This window comes from Miniopterus schreibersii, assembly GCF_964146895.1.
Source record: "Miniopterus schreibersii genome assembly, chromosome: 19".
In the NCBI taxonomy this organism is placed as follows: domain Eukaryota; kingdom Metazoa; phylum Chordata; class Mammalia; order Chiroptera; family Miniopteridae; genus Miniopterus; species Miniopterus schreibersii.
This window is the reverse complement of record NC_138119.1, coordinates 1519914-1536865: the sequence shown is the minus strand read 5'-3', so window position 1 is coordinate 1536865 and position 16952 is coordinate 1519914. Positions and strand designations below refer to the sequence as shown.

At 46.6% G+C, this 16952-nt stretch overlaps 1 protein-coding gene across 1 annotated transcript in view; it reads left to right on the top strand.

Annotated features, from left to right (window-relative positions):
• DPYD (dihydropyrimidine dehydrogenase) overlaps positions 1-16952 on the top strand; it is a 316316-nt gene that overhangs the window by 189159 nt on the left and 110205 nt on the right. The window contains exon 14 of the mRNA XM_081122318.1: positions 8436-8600. Within this exon, the coding sequence (XP_080978444.1) occupies positions 8436-8600 (165 nt within the window). The remainder of the gene's footprint in view (positions 1-8435; positions 8601-16952) is intronic.

Sequence of the window (16952 nt, the reverse complement as noted above, 5' to 3'; positions counted from 1 at the left end):
AATGTTACTGTAAAGTAGCATCAAAAGCAGCTTGAAAAGAAAATGAAGACGCAGAAGAGCAAGGAGCCCTCACAGTTACACAGTATAGAGGATATTTAGTTTTGTTGTTGTTTTGTTTTTTGTTGGTTTTTGTTTTTAGTCTCAGGAGTAAAGCCATTTATATCTGCTTCCTTTCCCAACCATTAGATGCTTCCCTGATCAAAAACAATTTTTCAAAGTCTATAAGGAGAGAAAAAGAAAGATGTGACATATAATAAAGGGGTCATTTCAACCAGAAAACGTAAGATTTGTAAATGTTTATGCACCAGATATGTGAACACCTAAATATTTAGAGCGAATATTAACAAACCTAAATGAAGACACAGACAATATAATACAATAATAGCAGGACACTCGAACACCCACTTAAATCAACAAATAGATGTCCAGAAATAAATTCAATAAGGAAACAGCCTTAAATGACAAGATATATCAGATGGACTTAGATATTTGAAACTAGAAATTAAGTACCTGAAGAAAACTGAAAAATTCACAGATACATAGAGGTTAAACAACATGCTACTGAACAACCAATGGGTTAAAGAAAATCAGAAGAGAAAAAAAGTAAAGTGAGACCAATTAAATTTGGAATATAACACTAAAATTTATGGGATGCAGCAAAAGCAATTCTAAGAGGCATGTTCATAGCAATAAATGCCTGCTTCAAGACACAGGACACAAGAAAAGTCCCAAAATAACAACATAATTTTACACCTGATGAAACTAGAAAAAGGAAAAAAAAAAAAATGAAGCTCAAAGTTAGTAGAAGGAAGGAAATAACAAAAGTTAAAGCAGAAATAAATGAAATAGAGACTAAAAGGACAGGTTTGGACTGAGAGACTCAGCATCGCACTTACTTAGCCGGGGAAAGGATCTGGGTGGGTCCATCTAATGTGCAGAGCAACAGAGTGGGGGCGACATGAGTCGCTGTCATGACTTCCAGTGGCCCAGGTCACTCTGCAGTGTGGACACACATGGTTATGGAAAATGAGGCTGACCAGGTGAGGACTCGGCTCCAAGACACCATCAGCTCTGGACTCCATAGAGTCCCTAAGGGTAGATACTCACCTTTGGCCTCTGATGTAGCGTCATCTCAGCTACAGATCCCTAATGACCAAACTCAAGGACCAGGTCCAGTCGAGTAGACCTCAGCAGGACCCTGTGTGTCTTGGATGGGGCATGCATTCCTGGAGTTATTGTACAAGGAGGATTTGGCCAGCGGTCATGTCTTTGGGCATCTCTGAGGGTAGATGGAGGTCAGCAAACTAAGGAGGAGGCCACGCCAAATCTAACCCCCTTGCTTAGTTTTGTAAGTAAAGTCCTGCTGGGCCACAGCCATACTCCTTTTCTGCACTAACACCTAATAAGTGGTCCTGGTCATTAAAATAGAGTCCTGTTATGGGTAACACCTTCTGAAGTCTATAATTCTCAGTCCCTTTGTTTGGTTGGTGGTTTTTATTTTGTTTTGATTCTAATTTATAAAACCTATGAAGCCATATTGATTGCCTTTTTTTTTTTTTTTTTAATTCAGAGAAAGGAAGGGAGAGGGAGAGAGAGAGAGAGAAACATTGATCAGCTGCCTCCTGCTGGGGATCGAGTCCAAAATCCTGGGCTTGTGCCCTGACCGGGAATCGAACCCTTACCTCCTGGTTCATAGGTCGACCCCTGCCTATTTAGGCTTGAATGCCTATTTAGCAAAACATTATCCCCTTCTGAAAGTAAAAGTATGAAAGAAAAGAACTTGGAGAGACTTTAAAGGACAGAGGCAGGAAGTTTTCCAGCCGTCCTTCAGTTGGCTCGTTTGCCCCCTGAAGGGACCCACGGAGGCAGCGTGGAGTCAGAGCAGCCCCGAGCACTCGCGCTCCCGGCTAATTTAACCCGCGGCAGAGGCTGCTTTCAAGTAGTTCGTCAAGGCCAGCGCTGTAGCGCACAGGACGCTTTTTAAATGGTGTTTTGTAATTATAATGCAGGCGTCCTTACCGCCCAACGAGGGATGCCAGTGAGCCGGGAGGTTAGAATTGTGAGAAAACAGACTCCAAACTTGATTGTTTCAGTTAGTAAATCTCATGGCTGCTTAACGTACATTGAGGGGAGCTTGGCGTCGCATAGTTGCTCGAACGAATGATTTTTCGTTAGCTGAATGGCTTCTCAGGTTCTTGCAGAAATAAACTTTTTTCCCCTGCCTCCCACTGCACCTTCCCGTTTTAGTCAGTAGGACATTGGTGGGGAGATTTCCTACGACAGCGAAGGCGCTTGTGCACACGTGTGTGTGTGTGCGTGCACGTGTGTGTGTGTGTGTGTGTGTGTGTGTGTGTTTTCTGAAGTGATTTTAAATGAGTTTGAGATTACAAAAAAAAAAAATTACTGCTTTTCTAGGTTCTTCTGGCTGGTTAAAGAATTGAATTGACACGGGACAGATTAAGAGGAGAAAATGACATTTAATTTTGTGTGCACAGGGCTCCCTAAGAATATGGGGCAGCCGGCTCACGTGCCTTTATGAACCCAGAGAAGGGGTGGGAGTCTGGGACCTCAGAGGGGAGGGGCAGGTCTCCTGGAGGTGGGGAGGCAAGTGTTTGGTAAATGAGTGTCTGCTGTGCCGTCTGCAACGCTGGGACGCGGGGAGGACTTTCGTCCCCAAGCCCTGCCCAGCTCCCCCGCCCCCCACACACCGTTATCTCTGGTGATAATTCTCCTCCGGGAACCCGGTCCTCTGTCTAAAAATTTTAGGCAGTTACGGGGGAGGTAAAAAGCTCTTCCCGAGCTTTCTGTTTCTTGAAAACAATCAGCCTAATAAAATAATCCTCACGCCAAGGAGACATATTTTTGGGGTGGTAAAATCCCGCTCCCCTTACCCCACAGCAGCCTTTCTGGTCTGAAATGATCCACATTGCATGGACCAGGACCTGGAGCCACTTTTAAACCAAATTTTCTGCATGTGGTTTTGGGGCTCGTACGAGGATGATGCCTTTTTTTTTTTTTTAAATCCAATACAAAGCCGAAATGGACACCGGCCCACCATTGCCCTGTGGCTATTTTCCAGCTCAAATTGAGAGCATCACTTTCCGTTGGGCCTCCTTTCCTGTGGCGGCTGCTGACCTGCCTGCCACGGAGCTTGGGCCTGACTTTCCCTCTGTGAGGTTTTGAAGCCACCAGAACTCAGGCTCTTGGCCACGGGACTGCAGAAACCTGGAGGGCGAATGTCACCCTACGGCTGGTCTGTCCTCAGGGGACCCCTGCTTGGTCCTCACTTCTGATCGCCCAGCGCTTCATCATTTCGACACCAGCTCAGCCGCGCTTCCTCTGCTTCTGTGTATTCGTATCCCACCCAGCGTTTTTAAATTGCTGTATTCTAAGGTTTTCCCCCCAATATCTTGTTAACAATGTTGCAAAAATGGAAGACTCCCATCTGATCCTTATATTTTATTTGTATTTTATTTTTATTTAAAATATATTTGTATTCATATTTTTAGAGAGAGAGGAACTTCCCATCTCAACAGTGAACCCAATAACGCAGTCAGCCTGTGCGCTGGCTGATCACACCCTGACGCGGCCGCTTCGTCCGGGGAAAGCCGCCCGCCGGTGTCTTGCGAAAGGCATCTCGGCGGAAGCGCCGCCGTGAGCTGCTGGCGCTAACAGCCCGAGTGGCCACGGCACAGGAGGCCTCGGCGCTGCAGGGAAACGTCGGACTCCTTGAAACAGTCCTTCCAGACTGTCTGGGGAGCCTTTTCTCTGCCAAGGGCCATTTGGATATTTATAGCATCATTCGCAGGCCATATAAAACCATCAGCTTAAAAATTAGCCGTGAGAAAAGGCCCTGGACTTGCTGAATTCCGAGTCCCGCCTGCGGTTGCCGAGGCAGGGCCAGACCCGGTGATCCCTCAGGCCTCGTAGCCGGGTTCCCCTCCCTGCCCTAGGGTGACACTGCAGTGCCCGTTTCCTGTGTTTTCCGGGTAGACGGACAGATTTAAAGTTCCTGGGACAAACAGGTCAGTGTTGTCACTAATTCAGGTTTTTGGGCACTGTCTTTCTATGAGACACTAAGATGGAAAAATTGGTGTATTAAGAAAAGCCTCTCATCCTACCTTGTCACCCTCCAGAACAACCAAGGAGGGATTATTCTGACCATTGTGAAGTTTATTTTTGAGAGGAACCAAATATTAATATACTCAGCTCACGAGGAAAGTAAAATGCTGGCGAGTTCTTTCATAAGAGCAGAGCTGCCCTGGAAACTGGGCCACGTGAAATCCCGTTTCACTCTCTGCGGTGCCCAGGGTGGCCGCCTGCCAGCAGCCTGTGGTAACGGGGACATGTCGCGTCACAGGGCGTCTGCCGTCAGGCTCGTTCTCAGCGATTCTCCCCCTCAGGGAGCAACAGAAAGTTAAATCCCAGGCCCACAGGTGGTGACATATTTCAGAAGACCATTTATTCTGCAGCACCTTCCGCTTCTTAAACCCCAGCTCATAAAACCAAATAATTAAAAGATTTGTTTGTCAACAACAACCGTTCACAGAAGAGTCTTGGAAATTAAAAAAGAAACAAACGCCCGTAAGATGTAAGTTACAGCTTTGCAGGTAAACCCATTAAACTTCCTGGGTGGCCCCTGACAGCATTCACGGGGCTCAGGAAACAGATTTCTCAATCTGTCGTGTGTTTCTGCCTTTCATGGATAAAGTTTCTTAAAAATTATGTATCACTAATTCTTTTAGAAAGACATCCATCCTCAATTTTTTGCCCGGTGCCTACCGATTCCAACAGGCGATCACTCTTCTAAATTATTTTTAATTCCTCTCTTATTGATACTTTGTCACAAAAGTATGTTTCACTAAATAATATATTGTAGCACTTTGCTGGTTTTAGGTGCCACAGGCTATGTGTTTTTTCACAATTTGTTCTTCTCGTTCAGTAACATATCTCAAAAACGCACCTGTCCTGGTACAGTAGCTGCGGTTCACTCTGCAAATTTTATTTTTTATTTTCATCCAACTTCTTTGGAACCCATTTCTTTTCCGAGCCTCTTAGCAAGACATCGCTACAAAGTGTCCTTTTCTGTTTCTATTTATTGAGACCATTGTGACTATCTTAATCCAGTAGTAACCATGGAAACACTGTTGTTGTTTTTTAGGATAAGAGAGGCCAAGTGAATGAACTTAAACAAATATAATCAGTCTGTTTACCATTTAAATCTCTTTACTAATGCTGAAAAAATCACTGTCGTTACTTCCAGCATTAAGAGGTCACTAGCCCTCGATTTTATAAGGGTAGTGACAGTGTCACACAAACCAGAGCTAGCACCTCACGCTTCTTACCTGCAAACACCAATTTTCAAAAAGCCGAATGCTGTTCCTGCCGCGGAGGTTAGAACCCTGGTCGCTCACCGTCTTCGTCTAGAGAATGAACTCTGAGCTGTTCTAACTGTTCTTGAATATGTTTATTTGTTCTATCAACTCCCTTAAGCAGTGCTAATACAACTTAGCTGTTAAATATTAAAGCACATTATTCTCTTATAAAATGGTACCCGAATTCTAGTATTCCCAGGTCAAAAGCCCTTGTAAGTGACGGACAATTACTGAAGCTCTAACTCTAATCACACAACCAAGGGCAATTGGTCGCATCCAAGTTTTCACTCATCTTGCACTTAATTTAAAATTTCTGAGACGCCTCCGGTCAGTGGGGAAGGTTTTAGACAAAGTAGCAGCAAATGTAACTGAATTTGGGAGAGAAAACCTAGAATAAGATTTCTGTGACTAATTTCTCTCTGGGTGATCGTGAATGTTGCACGTCGGTTGACTTTGGAATATGCTGAATTTCTAAATCACCGTGATGGCAGCAGGTGACTCACGGGTAGTTGATGAGTTCTACACAGGCATCTGTAATTTGGGAAGATGTTAAAGATATTTTTTTCTTTGCGATAAATAAAGAGAAATCCAGCCTGTTGAGGAAAATACTGCCTATGAGAAACCAGCATCAAGGAGTCAGCAACCCTCTCCACGGAGCAGACGAGTTTCGCCCCGGCCGTTTTTCTCAGTGGTTAGAGCATAGGCCTGCGGGCTGCAGGGTTTGGGTTTGATGTCGTCCGGGGCATTTACCTTGGCTGCAGGCTCCTGGATCCCTGGCCCTGGTCCCAGCATGTGCGGGAGGCAACCAATCGACATTTCTCTGTCTCTCTCCCTCTCTCCCTCTCTCCCTCTCTCCCCCTCTCCCCCTCTCCCCCTCCCTTCCACTCTCTCTGAAAAGCAATGGGGAAAATATCCTCTGGCAAGGATTTAAAACTAAATAAATAAAAATGCCATGGAGTCCCCATGCCTCAGGGCAGGACGGATTCTGGTGCCGGGGTTTCAGTCAGCCCCCTTCAGGACACGTGAGCACCTGCTGAGGGCCAGGCTGAAGCCAGACACTGATAACGACCGGGGGAGAGTCTCTCCTCTCCCAAGACTTCTGCCCTAGGGAAGGGACCAGCCAGGAACATGGACAGTCACAGAGCAGGCTGTTCCGAGAGACGGTGGAGGGGGCCCGTGTGGCTGTGGTGGAGGGAGTCTCGGCCTGCGTGGCGGTGAGAGATCAGGATGGCTCCCCGGGGGGACTGGAGTCTGACCTGCGACCTGAAGGATGGGCGGAGCAGGGGCCCTGCTGGCAAATGGTCAGTGTTGTCACCAAGCAAAAAGTGCCGCCTGCAGGCCAGCGGGTTACTGCGTGGTCGCTGAGATGCCCTTCCCCTGCGGGACACCCTGTGGCCGGGTCCTCGCAGACGCCTGGCCCGGGCGAAGGGCCCCTGGAGGAGGGCTGGGGCCGGGGCGAGGGCCTCGTGGCCTGAGCCTGTGGCTTTTGGACGTTGGACAGAGAAGAAAACCAGCCTCGCTTGAGTGTGACCTTTGCCGGACAGGTCTGCTGGGACCGCAGCTGCCGGCCGAGGGTGAGGCCCTGCGGGGAGAGGGCAGCCTCCCCGCAGGGGTGCAGAGCGCGATTGAACCGGACCCACCAGGCTCCGGCTTCCTAGAGTGACGCCGCTTGTCACTTTCCCCGTTACGATCCGGTAACAAGGTTTCATAATAGCTCATCAAAGTGAGGCTGGCAGTGTTGCCCACAATTACAATAGATGTGAAAGGGCTTAATTAGTAAAAACATCAACTGGCAGGATTCCTATAAGTAAAACTGCACATATTTAAGGAGGCTTATTGTAACGTTTATACCATTTATTGTATAATATACTAATTCGAATGTAAGAGCGAATGTAAATTACTAGAAATTACCATGCAACTCGGAAGAAAAGTCCTTTTATCCCAGGCAACTGTAGCATTTGGCAGATCCGGGAATAAATAATCTTTTGTGGCAAGGGTATGCCTTATCAAACATATGCAGATCAGTACTAATTAATGCTAATTAAGGTTTCCTGTCTATCTAGTTGGAAAAACGTCCAAATGTTATGAAATCCAGTTAGTATGCCTATTACGCTAATTGTTTTATATGGGGTGGTTCTTAATTAAAATATGTAAATTGACCTTAATTGCTATATACTAATGGGGGTTCATGTTATCTCACTGAAAGTGACAAGATGCTGAGGAGGGGTGCTCCAGCGACGAGCCCGATAAATCCTTCACTGAATGACCTTTTACTCAAAACTAATTTTAATTGGAAGTTGGCTGAGGAAACAGTTTTCTTCTTTGTTTCTTTTTAGTTCTTCGTGATGTAAGACTGTTCCTCTGTTTTGTGAGTAGAAGCTACAGAAGCGGTTGCGGGTTGTTCCTTATATTTAACAAGCAGGTTAATTCGACAGTTTGCTGTTTACAGCTGTCGGGGAGGCACTTTTACCCTCCTGTCCCCCCGGGAAGAGGGAGTCCTGGAAGGTGAAATCTTAGCTAGAGTTCGCGAGGAGAGCCGGTTAGTCTGTTAGAACAGGTGTAGAGTTGGATGAGCCAGGAGAGCGAACGTGTGCTTGTCGGCTGGTTTACCTTAGAATTGCTTTTTAGGGAAAAAAGAATTTTTTCCTTTATAAACATGAACTTTTATTAATTGGAATTAAAACCTCAAAGGAAATACTTAGATTAAATAGACTGAAATAATATCCTTGTATTTTACTGATCATGCTTTATTTATTATTTAATTGCAAACAAATTAAAATGTGTGTGCCCAAAACCAGTGTAAATGAATTTACTTTTTTTTCCCCACTATGTTCCTCTTATAATCACAGGATGTAATTTAAATATAGTGAACAAATATTTGATTTTGCTCTTTCATTTGGAACTAGTTAATGCTCAGCTGTAATTTAAAATGTATTTTTAAATTCTATAAAAATACGAGAAGGGACTTGGTAAAATACTGTCCTGTGGAAATGAGCATAGAATAAAGAGCACAGGTTTGCTTTGTCGAGCGGAGACTCAGCGTCTGTCCTCTCTCGCCAGGACATCGTGACCAACGTCTCGCCCAGGATCATCCGGGGGACCACCTCCGGCCCCACGTACGGCCCCGGACAGAGCTCCTTCCTCAACATCGAGCTCATCAGCGAGAAAACCGCGGCCTATTGGTGTCAAAGTGTCGCCGAGCTCAAGGCCGACTTTCCAGACAAAGTAAGTGTGATTTAATGTCCAAAACAAAAGAACTGGCGTAAGTCAGCGAATGTTTATTTAAACATCAATTCATAGGCTTATAAATATTAATGCGTATAATATATTTTATTAAAGATTCTGCCGGTGGCTCTGCTGATGCACAGAAAGACACAAAAGAAAGACAAGCCGGGGACTCATAAAGCCCCGCGCGCTGTGAGGCCTCGTTACCCACGGGCCTGGGGGGGTCGCCACGTACGCGGGGGGGGGGGGGGTCATGAGGAATGACGGCCGCTCTATCCAGCTTCCGTCCACTGTGTGCGGCTGGTGCTTACGGGGGTGACAGCCCTGCTGAGAAACTGCAGACTGTAAATCAGTCTAAAATAAACCCAGGCACACGCCGAGGATCTTCTTACAGAGTTTATTTCTATGTTTTCAGAGGGAAATAATTTGCCAAATAATTTTAACACCCCTTATATTCAAGGAGTCAATGATCTTTTATAAATCCCTCTTTTTTTTTTTTTTTTGCCTTTTAAAGTACTGCTCACAAATGTTACAGTCAAGTCAGGTTTATGTGTAATATTTCATTTCCTTGTGGGCTTTTTTTTTTATATCGCCTGTAGTTTTTAACCTAGAGATAGTATTTTCTCTTCAGCAGTTGGTTAGGGTTGTCCTTAATGTTATTCATTCATTCATCCCCTCTCCCTCCCTCCCTCCCTCCGTCTCTCTCTCTGTCTCTCTCTCCCTCCCTGTCTTTCTGAATGAGCTGGTGGTGAATTGAAGTTTCAAACAATGTGTGTATTCGTTGTAGAGAATATTGTTTTATATCCGTTCATCGGAGACAAATAAGAACACTTCAGGTATTCTAATAATGATATATATTTTTTAAATCTAATGGAATTTGTGGATGTTCAGCCCAAAAACTGATAAGAGAAAATCTTACGAGGGACTTTAGATATCACACTATTGCCTAAGCCATCGGGTTTTATTTTCTTTTAGAAAAAGCTCCAAGTACCTCAAAATTCTCTTACCTTGAAACAAAATATAATAACACAGAACATGATTTATCTTCCTCAAGTCAGTGTCTCAGACGTGAAGGGAACCAGACCCGTCTGAAATCCGTAGCTTCTGCTTCTTGGGAGTGTTTTCGTTTTCTGGGCTTGACGTTGCGATCCTCTGTGCTTTTTCATTATGGATCAAGTCTGGTCACCGCCCCGTTGAGCTGTTTGGGTTTTAAAGGACACGCGCCTTTGGGGAAGCTTCCCTCAGAGCAACAAGGAGAAAAGGTGGCCAACCATAAGGAGAGCTGATGTATGTTTGAGCTCGGTCTGCAGTGCCCAGTGCTGTCCGGGTGCTGAGCATGCAACAGGATAGTAGTAATAACAACAGTAATAACTGTGAACATTTACGTAGTACTCACTCTGTGCTCCGCGGGGTCACAAATGCTCTCTACGCTTCAGCACCACTCGTTTAATCTTTCGACCACCTCATGAGACAGGTGCGATGGTTCCCCCTTCTCACAGATGAGGAGACCGAGGCGGGCAGAGGCGAAGTCACATGCCCCAGGCTGCCCAGCTGTCCCATGGCGACGCCAGGACTTGAACTGAAACTGTGGTTGTTCGGCCTCCTGGGCACCAACAGTGTCCCCTCCAGCACCTGTCTGTGTCCCACCAGTCCTCCCGGCCCTTAGAAGTCCAGTGTCCCTCTCCGTGCGCATAAGAACGATATGAAATATAGTTTCCGTGGTATTGAGATGGACGAACGTGTCTGAAACAGAAGCCCCGATTCCTCAGAGCTGCCCCGAGCGAGGGCCCGGCTTCAGCACGCCCGGGGCTTCCTGCCCTCGCCCGGGCCGAGTGGGGGGGTGACCATAATGGGCCCCCGGAAACGACAGGAGGTCGTGGAGGACGCTGGGTGGCCCCTCGGCCAAGGAGAAAGGAGAGGCGCGCTCAGATGTCCCCCCATCTCCCTGGAAGCAGGTCCCTTCTCCTGCAGTGCTTTTCCTACTGAGGGAACAACGCAGGCTTCTCTCTTTCCAGCTCTTTCACCACTTAGATGACGTTTGTCTCCTTGTTCTTGGAAGTAATTTTATCTCCGTATAAAAGATAACATTTTAAGTACCATTCCCAAGGGGTTCCCGTTTGGACCCGGAGAACTAGCGCGCGTGCCCTAGATGCCCGCTGAGAGCAGAGCCCCCCCGCAGTCACTGCTGCCCAGCTGCACGCGTGATTACCCCTCACTTCTCCACCGCGTGCTCCACCTCCAGCGACAGGGAGTGGATAATCCCACCCCCCAGGCAACGGCGGGGCCAGGGCTAACTGTTCAGAAGAAGAAGTTGTGCTGGGGACGCACAGGTCCCCTGAGCTCAGAGGCTCGCGTCTCTGCAGAGAGGAGGCGGGAGGAGGCACGCGGTGCCCGGGGCCTCAGCTAGAAGCACCGAGACCCCTGAAATGGGCCGTGAGGGCTTGTGCCTCAGCTATCACAGAGCTGTGCCAAAGCTGCACCAGCTAGACTCCTGCTCAGCTCTCAAGGTTGCCTTTTATTTATCTGAACTGAATTTGGCACACTGATCACTGTAGTGACAATTTATTACTAACCGAGAGCGCTTTTTGTTCCCAAGCTGCAATTTTGCAGTGCTTATTATGAAATGTACTGTATAATTAGGGCTTACAAGAATCAATTTTAAGTGAATCCTTTTATTCTCACTGCAGAAGCCTTAGAAATCATATATTTCAGGCTTGGAAAGAAAATTTTACCAAAAAAAAAAACAACAAAAAAAATACACGCTGCATTTTGTCCGAGTGCATGGAATGAGCGAGCAAAGACTGACACCTTCTATCCTGTGTGGCTGCAAACGCGAGAGTCAGGCACAGGATGGGGGACTCGGCGCTGTATCAGCTGCTGAGGACAGAGAGCGCAGTTGGCTTTGTGGGAGAAATTAATAACGGGAGGACAATGGCTGTGTGAATGTGCTTCAGTGACAGTCCCCCTCCTTTCTGCCGATCGCTTTCTCCACTGAGAGGTCAGCAGTGCGCGTGGGAAGTTCCGCGTCAGGACCCCAGGAGGCGCTGTCCTGACCGGGACTGAACGCAGAGCTCGCACCCCGCGGGCCAGGGACGCCCCAGGCACCTGGTGAGCCTGAGAGCCATGGTCTGAAAAACCTTCTGAATGTGTAAAATCAATTCGTAAGGCAACAAAGGATTCTGATGATACTAGACCAAAATTCTCAAAATATTTTTTCAAATGTGTGGCATAGTAATGTATGTTACTCTTTCATAAGGCACAGAAACTCAGTCTAGCGGCAGATGTGATAACTACGGCGGTTTTGGTGACTGAGCGACACCTGGGGATGTCAGCAGCAGGTGCACACGATTTTCTGGGCTTTCTCTTGGGCAGCGTAACAGGTCCTGAGGCTGCTGCTCTGCTTGCTCATTCCTGGTCGAGAAAATGCTAATGTCAGAGGGAGGGGTGGTTAGTGAAAACAGATGTCTAAGTTTTTTTCCCCATTCAGGTTCGTGAATTTCCAGTATTCTCTCAAGGGTTCCACGGGCCTCAGATCGAGAACCCGTGTCCAGTTGTTCTCAGCCCTGGTTGCTATTAGAATCTCCTGGGGAGTTTCGAATCGACTGTGGTTAGGCCCTGTCCCCATTCAGGCACCGATGCAATGAACCTGTATCTATGTATAGGCACGTATGTGTGTGTGTGTGTGTGTGTGTATCTGTGTGTCTTTTTTTATAAAGCTTATCAATTGATTTTACTACACATCATTCACCACCCTTGCCATAGATTATTAAATATTTACAAATATCAGCACCATTTACTGGGAGCTTCTTGGATGTGCCAGGAGTTGTATGTTTCTGCGAAGCAGAGATCTCCCCGTTTTACAGACCAGGAGTCTGACCTCATAGCCGCTGCACTAGCTGTCCCGCCTCACCTAGTAAGTGAGGTCTGGGCCGGGAAGCCTTCCCGTGACACCTCGCAGAGGTCTGCCCTGTCCCTGAGGCACACTGGAAAACGAGCGCCCCACTAATCAAGGCTGGGTTGCAGACAGGACGGGAAGGATTGCGCTTCCCCGGGACGGCCTCAGTAGCGTGGGTGCCCAACCCCAGGGAAGTATTCTTGAATCTCATTGGGCTATTTTTTTTTCACCCTTTGAGATTTTTTTCCTGAACTAATGACCCATTGTGTGCATGAAGCAAGGAAATAACTCACCATTAAAGTCGTTTTTTCAGGTGAATATTTCCATTTTCATGCTGTTAAAATGCCTAGTGTATTAATAAGGGATGAGTTAATTTTAGGAACGCAGCATCTTTGGGGAGTTTTGTGTGTTCTGGGGGCCATGCCCGTGCCCGGGCTCTTCTACAGCTTCTCTGTCATATGCGTCATAACATTATATTAAATTTAATGTGGAAAAGACATTTTTCAAAGTTTTCAATAATCTATGACAGTCAGCAGTATAAATAAAGGACACATGCCATAAAAGATCTTCTTTAAAGGCAACTATCAAAATACTGTGTTTAAATTATTCTCCTTTAAGAATCCGTGTTTCCTGGGCCATGTCGGCTGAGCCTAAGAAACAGACGACCAAATCCATCCAAAGTCAGTGAGCGATTCCATAGGCTAGATCAGTCACACACTGGAATTCTCCCAGGCTGCCGTCCCAGGCTCACAGGTTTAGCTGCGGAACTTCCACCTACCTCCTGCAGTCTCCCAATTGTACTGAGACTTTCTCCCAATCATCCCTTAGAAATCTGATTAGAGCAGAAAGAACTGGAGCCACCAGGCGTTACCATCCTCAGTAACCCTAACTGAACATTCATCCCAGGGCCCTCACATGCCAGAGAACTTTGAATCGTCAGTATGAAGCATCGTCTGGCCCAGTCCACTTGTTTACGAAGGCGAAAAGTGAAGATTGGAGACATTGGTCCCAACGTTGTGCAAACTGGCAGTCAGTTTGTCCACATTTATTCAGCCTTTCTGCCTAAACAGATGCATGTGGTTGTTGCTAACCTCCCACCCCCAAGTGAAACGCTCTGAGGAGCCCAGAGTTACAGCCCAGATGCACAGCCTTGGGAATCATGCCTTGCCAGTATCTGTGAGTCAGGATGGCATCATTAAGGATGACTAAGTTTACAGCAGCCACCACCCAGGACTGTGCCAGCTGCTATGCTGAGTAACAGACACATTGCATCCCTAACGCTCATCACAGTTTTAAACAGGAGGTTTATTGTCCTCACTTGACAGGCGAACCCTAAAAACTAAGAAGTGCCTGACCAAAATAAAATGCAAGAAAGTGTCCAAGCCAGAGACTCAGCTTCAGAGGTCTCCGTCTCTCGAGCACACAACACAATCACTGTATCCACCTGCTCACACCTCCTGACAACAGTCACTGTAACAGTATCCACCTGCTCACACCCCTGACAACAGTCACTGTAACAGTATCCACCTGCTCACGCCCCTGACAACACAGTCACTGTAACAGTATCCACCTGCTCACACCTCCTGACAACAGTCACTGTAACAGTATCCACCTGCTCACACCCCTGACAACACAGTCACTGTAACAGTATCCGCCTGCTCACACCTCCTGACCTAAACATAAGACAATGAGGAAGAAAAGGAAACGGAAATAAGTCACAGACCACTGGGATAGGTACTGCGTTCTACTTAGGATTAAGGCAGACAGATATATGCCACATTTATTTCTTATGTAAAACATTTCTACCAGTATATTGTTGATATACTAAAATTTAAGATGTATACAAGTTTTTAGGGATAATACAAAATCAAATTAGGTGAATAGAACAAGTTATAAGGCATACCAATTTTTCCAGTCATACATATAGTACAATTAATTGTATTTTCTTCATTAACTGAGATTTACCAAGATGTATATCATGTTACACTGATTAATAGTTTGTGCTAAACAGTTAACATTTCTCTGTACAGTTGTAAAGGCTGCATGATCTTTTGTGTTAATTTTACCAAAAGTATTATCTCAAGAGCCAACATAAACCTACATAATTTCCAAATTTATATCTAATGTTTACTTCTAAAAGTAGTTATTTTACTACTTTAAGCTCTTAAAATTTTTCCTGAGCTGATATTTTGATGTGATTTGCACCCCTGTAAAATTTCCTAAGTACTTTAAAACTATTAATACCCATTTTACCCAATATTAACAAAATAAGCTACTTTTTCCATCCAAATTAATACGGCAGTTTAATCATAACCACAGGCACGTATTGAAACAAAACCTTCCTGACTGGTACCCACATGAACAAACTCAAAAACACCTACACACTCAAAAAAAAAAAAAAATCAAGGACTTGCTGAATTTTGAACAACAAGTTCATTTTCAAATTACATGAATCATTTAGTTACATAAGAGATGTTATCAAGCTACTTTCCGAGGCCGTTTGCTATCGTTTCTGGTAGGCGTAGCTTCTGTGACTGTCTTGCTTCTAGTTGCCATTTCTTGGCTGGTGGGTGGGACTTGGGTGCTGGCTGCCTCGGAGCCCAGGTCCCCTCCTCTCTTGTCACTAAGGAGCTCAGGCGTGGAAACTTCCTCTGTGAACAGGACCCAGCGCCGTCCAGCTCTGCTGCTTCCAGCCTGTTCCTTTTGTTCAGCAACACCTGGCATATCGACCACTCACGTTTTGAATTTTTTCTTTCTTTCTTTATATTTAGAGCCTGAAGAAGGGCCTTTCCACCATCATTTTGAGTAACTGATTAGGGAGGCTGCAGCTCGGCGGGAGGGAGGGAGGGTGGGGATGGGGGAATCATAAAGCGTTAGGGATAAATGAGCAAATACTGAGCCAGGGGCCGGGAGAACTGCCGTCTTTCCCAGCTCTGTCACCAACCACATGACCTTGGGCGAGTCACTGTCTGGCCTATGGAAAAGGAGGCTGGGCAGTGCCCGCCCTGCCCTGAGGACCCTCCACTCCTGACTCGATTTGATGAAGGGGTCTCTCCCCGCGGCTGAAGTCCCTCCTGTAGCCTGCACCTCGCCCATCTAGCATGTGTTGCGGTGGGCATCGGAGGGTAGCAGGGAAAGCTTTCACGTTTTAACTGACCCGTAAATACTCGGCCGGTTTTTAGGCAATTTTGAATTGCACATGAAGAAGCCAGCGGGATCCCGGGCTCAGGAATACATGAGATCATTGCAGAGGTGAACACGTGCTATTTCCTATTCCCGCTCCGTTTGAGTCACGCCGCGAAATGGTTTGATGGGCGCAGCGTAGAAAATGACTGAGAATTTTTATATTCAGGGGTCCTTTGACTATCGGCTGAGTGGAAGAAGGGGCAAGATTAATATCTATTTCTGGGAAAGACATATTTTTGAGACAGAGATGGCTTTTCAGAGAGAGACTTTTTTTCTCTCCGCTTCATCGGACAAGAAGCTTTACCTTGTTGTGCGAGGTTAACTGTGGGGACAGATGGTGGCTGGTGGCTGGGGGACACGCAGCAGAGCCCGGAACGGGGACGGGGCGTGCTCCGTGAGTTCCCGGCCAGACGGGTCACGCGGCGCTCGGCGCGGAGAGGAAGGTGAGGGTTTCAGGCCAGCTGTGGAATATTCTGGGCGGGGCTCTGCTTTCCTAATAACTCCCCAGCATAGGCGCAGGAGGGTCGTGTCGTGGCCTGTGTGCGATGAGGTGTGGATCTTCGAGCGCACCAAGTGTCCGGCCGTCGGCCGAGCAGAGGAGCAGGCTTGGGTTGGCCCTTGATCTAAAGATCAGGAGGGAAAATCAAGAAGGATGTTTTTGTCTAATCCTTAAGTCTTCCCGTACCAGAAAGCTTCTCTTCTGGATGGACATACCAACTGATAGATAACTAACTTCAAAAACAAATAAAGGATGAATCCTTGGCTACACGCCTCTCCCTTTGCTCCATAGTATCCCAAGGAAGCGGTTGTGGATAGGAATTTTCCCAAAAAACATATCTGAGGGTTAAATATGAAATAGTGCAGGATTGAAACAGCGTAATCCACGTATTGTCTGCCACATACGTGGTGATGCCCCTCCAACAACTCTGGGTCTGGAATCTCTCATGCCGTGGAATCTGCAGGAACATTATACATGAAAGAAAAAGAAAAATCACGATATTCTAAGTGGCCGAAACAGTGACACCTGCTGTTAGCTCCTCACATTGTTGCTCAGAGTCCTCCATCGCTGCTGAGGGTTCATTCCCTCCAGTAAGTTATCAGCAGTTAGCACTAACGTTGCCCCTCCTGGAGCGCCTGCCTCTGTCTCCTCCACCTTCTGAAGCCCAGGTCCTCTCGACAACCCCTGACAGCCCTGGGATTCGCCTCGACTCCTGCACCTACCCCTTGGCCTTCACTAAAGTATCCCTTAGGGCAGCGTCTTCAAAACTCTC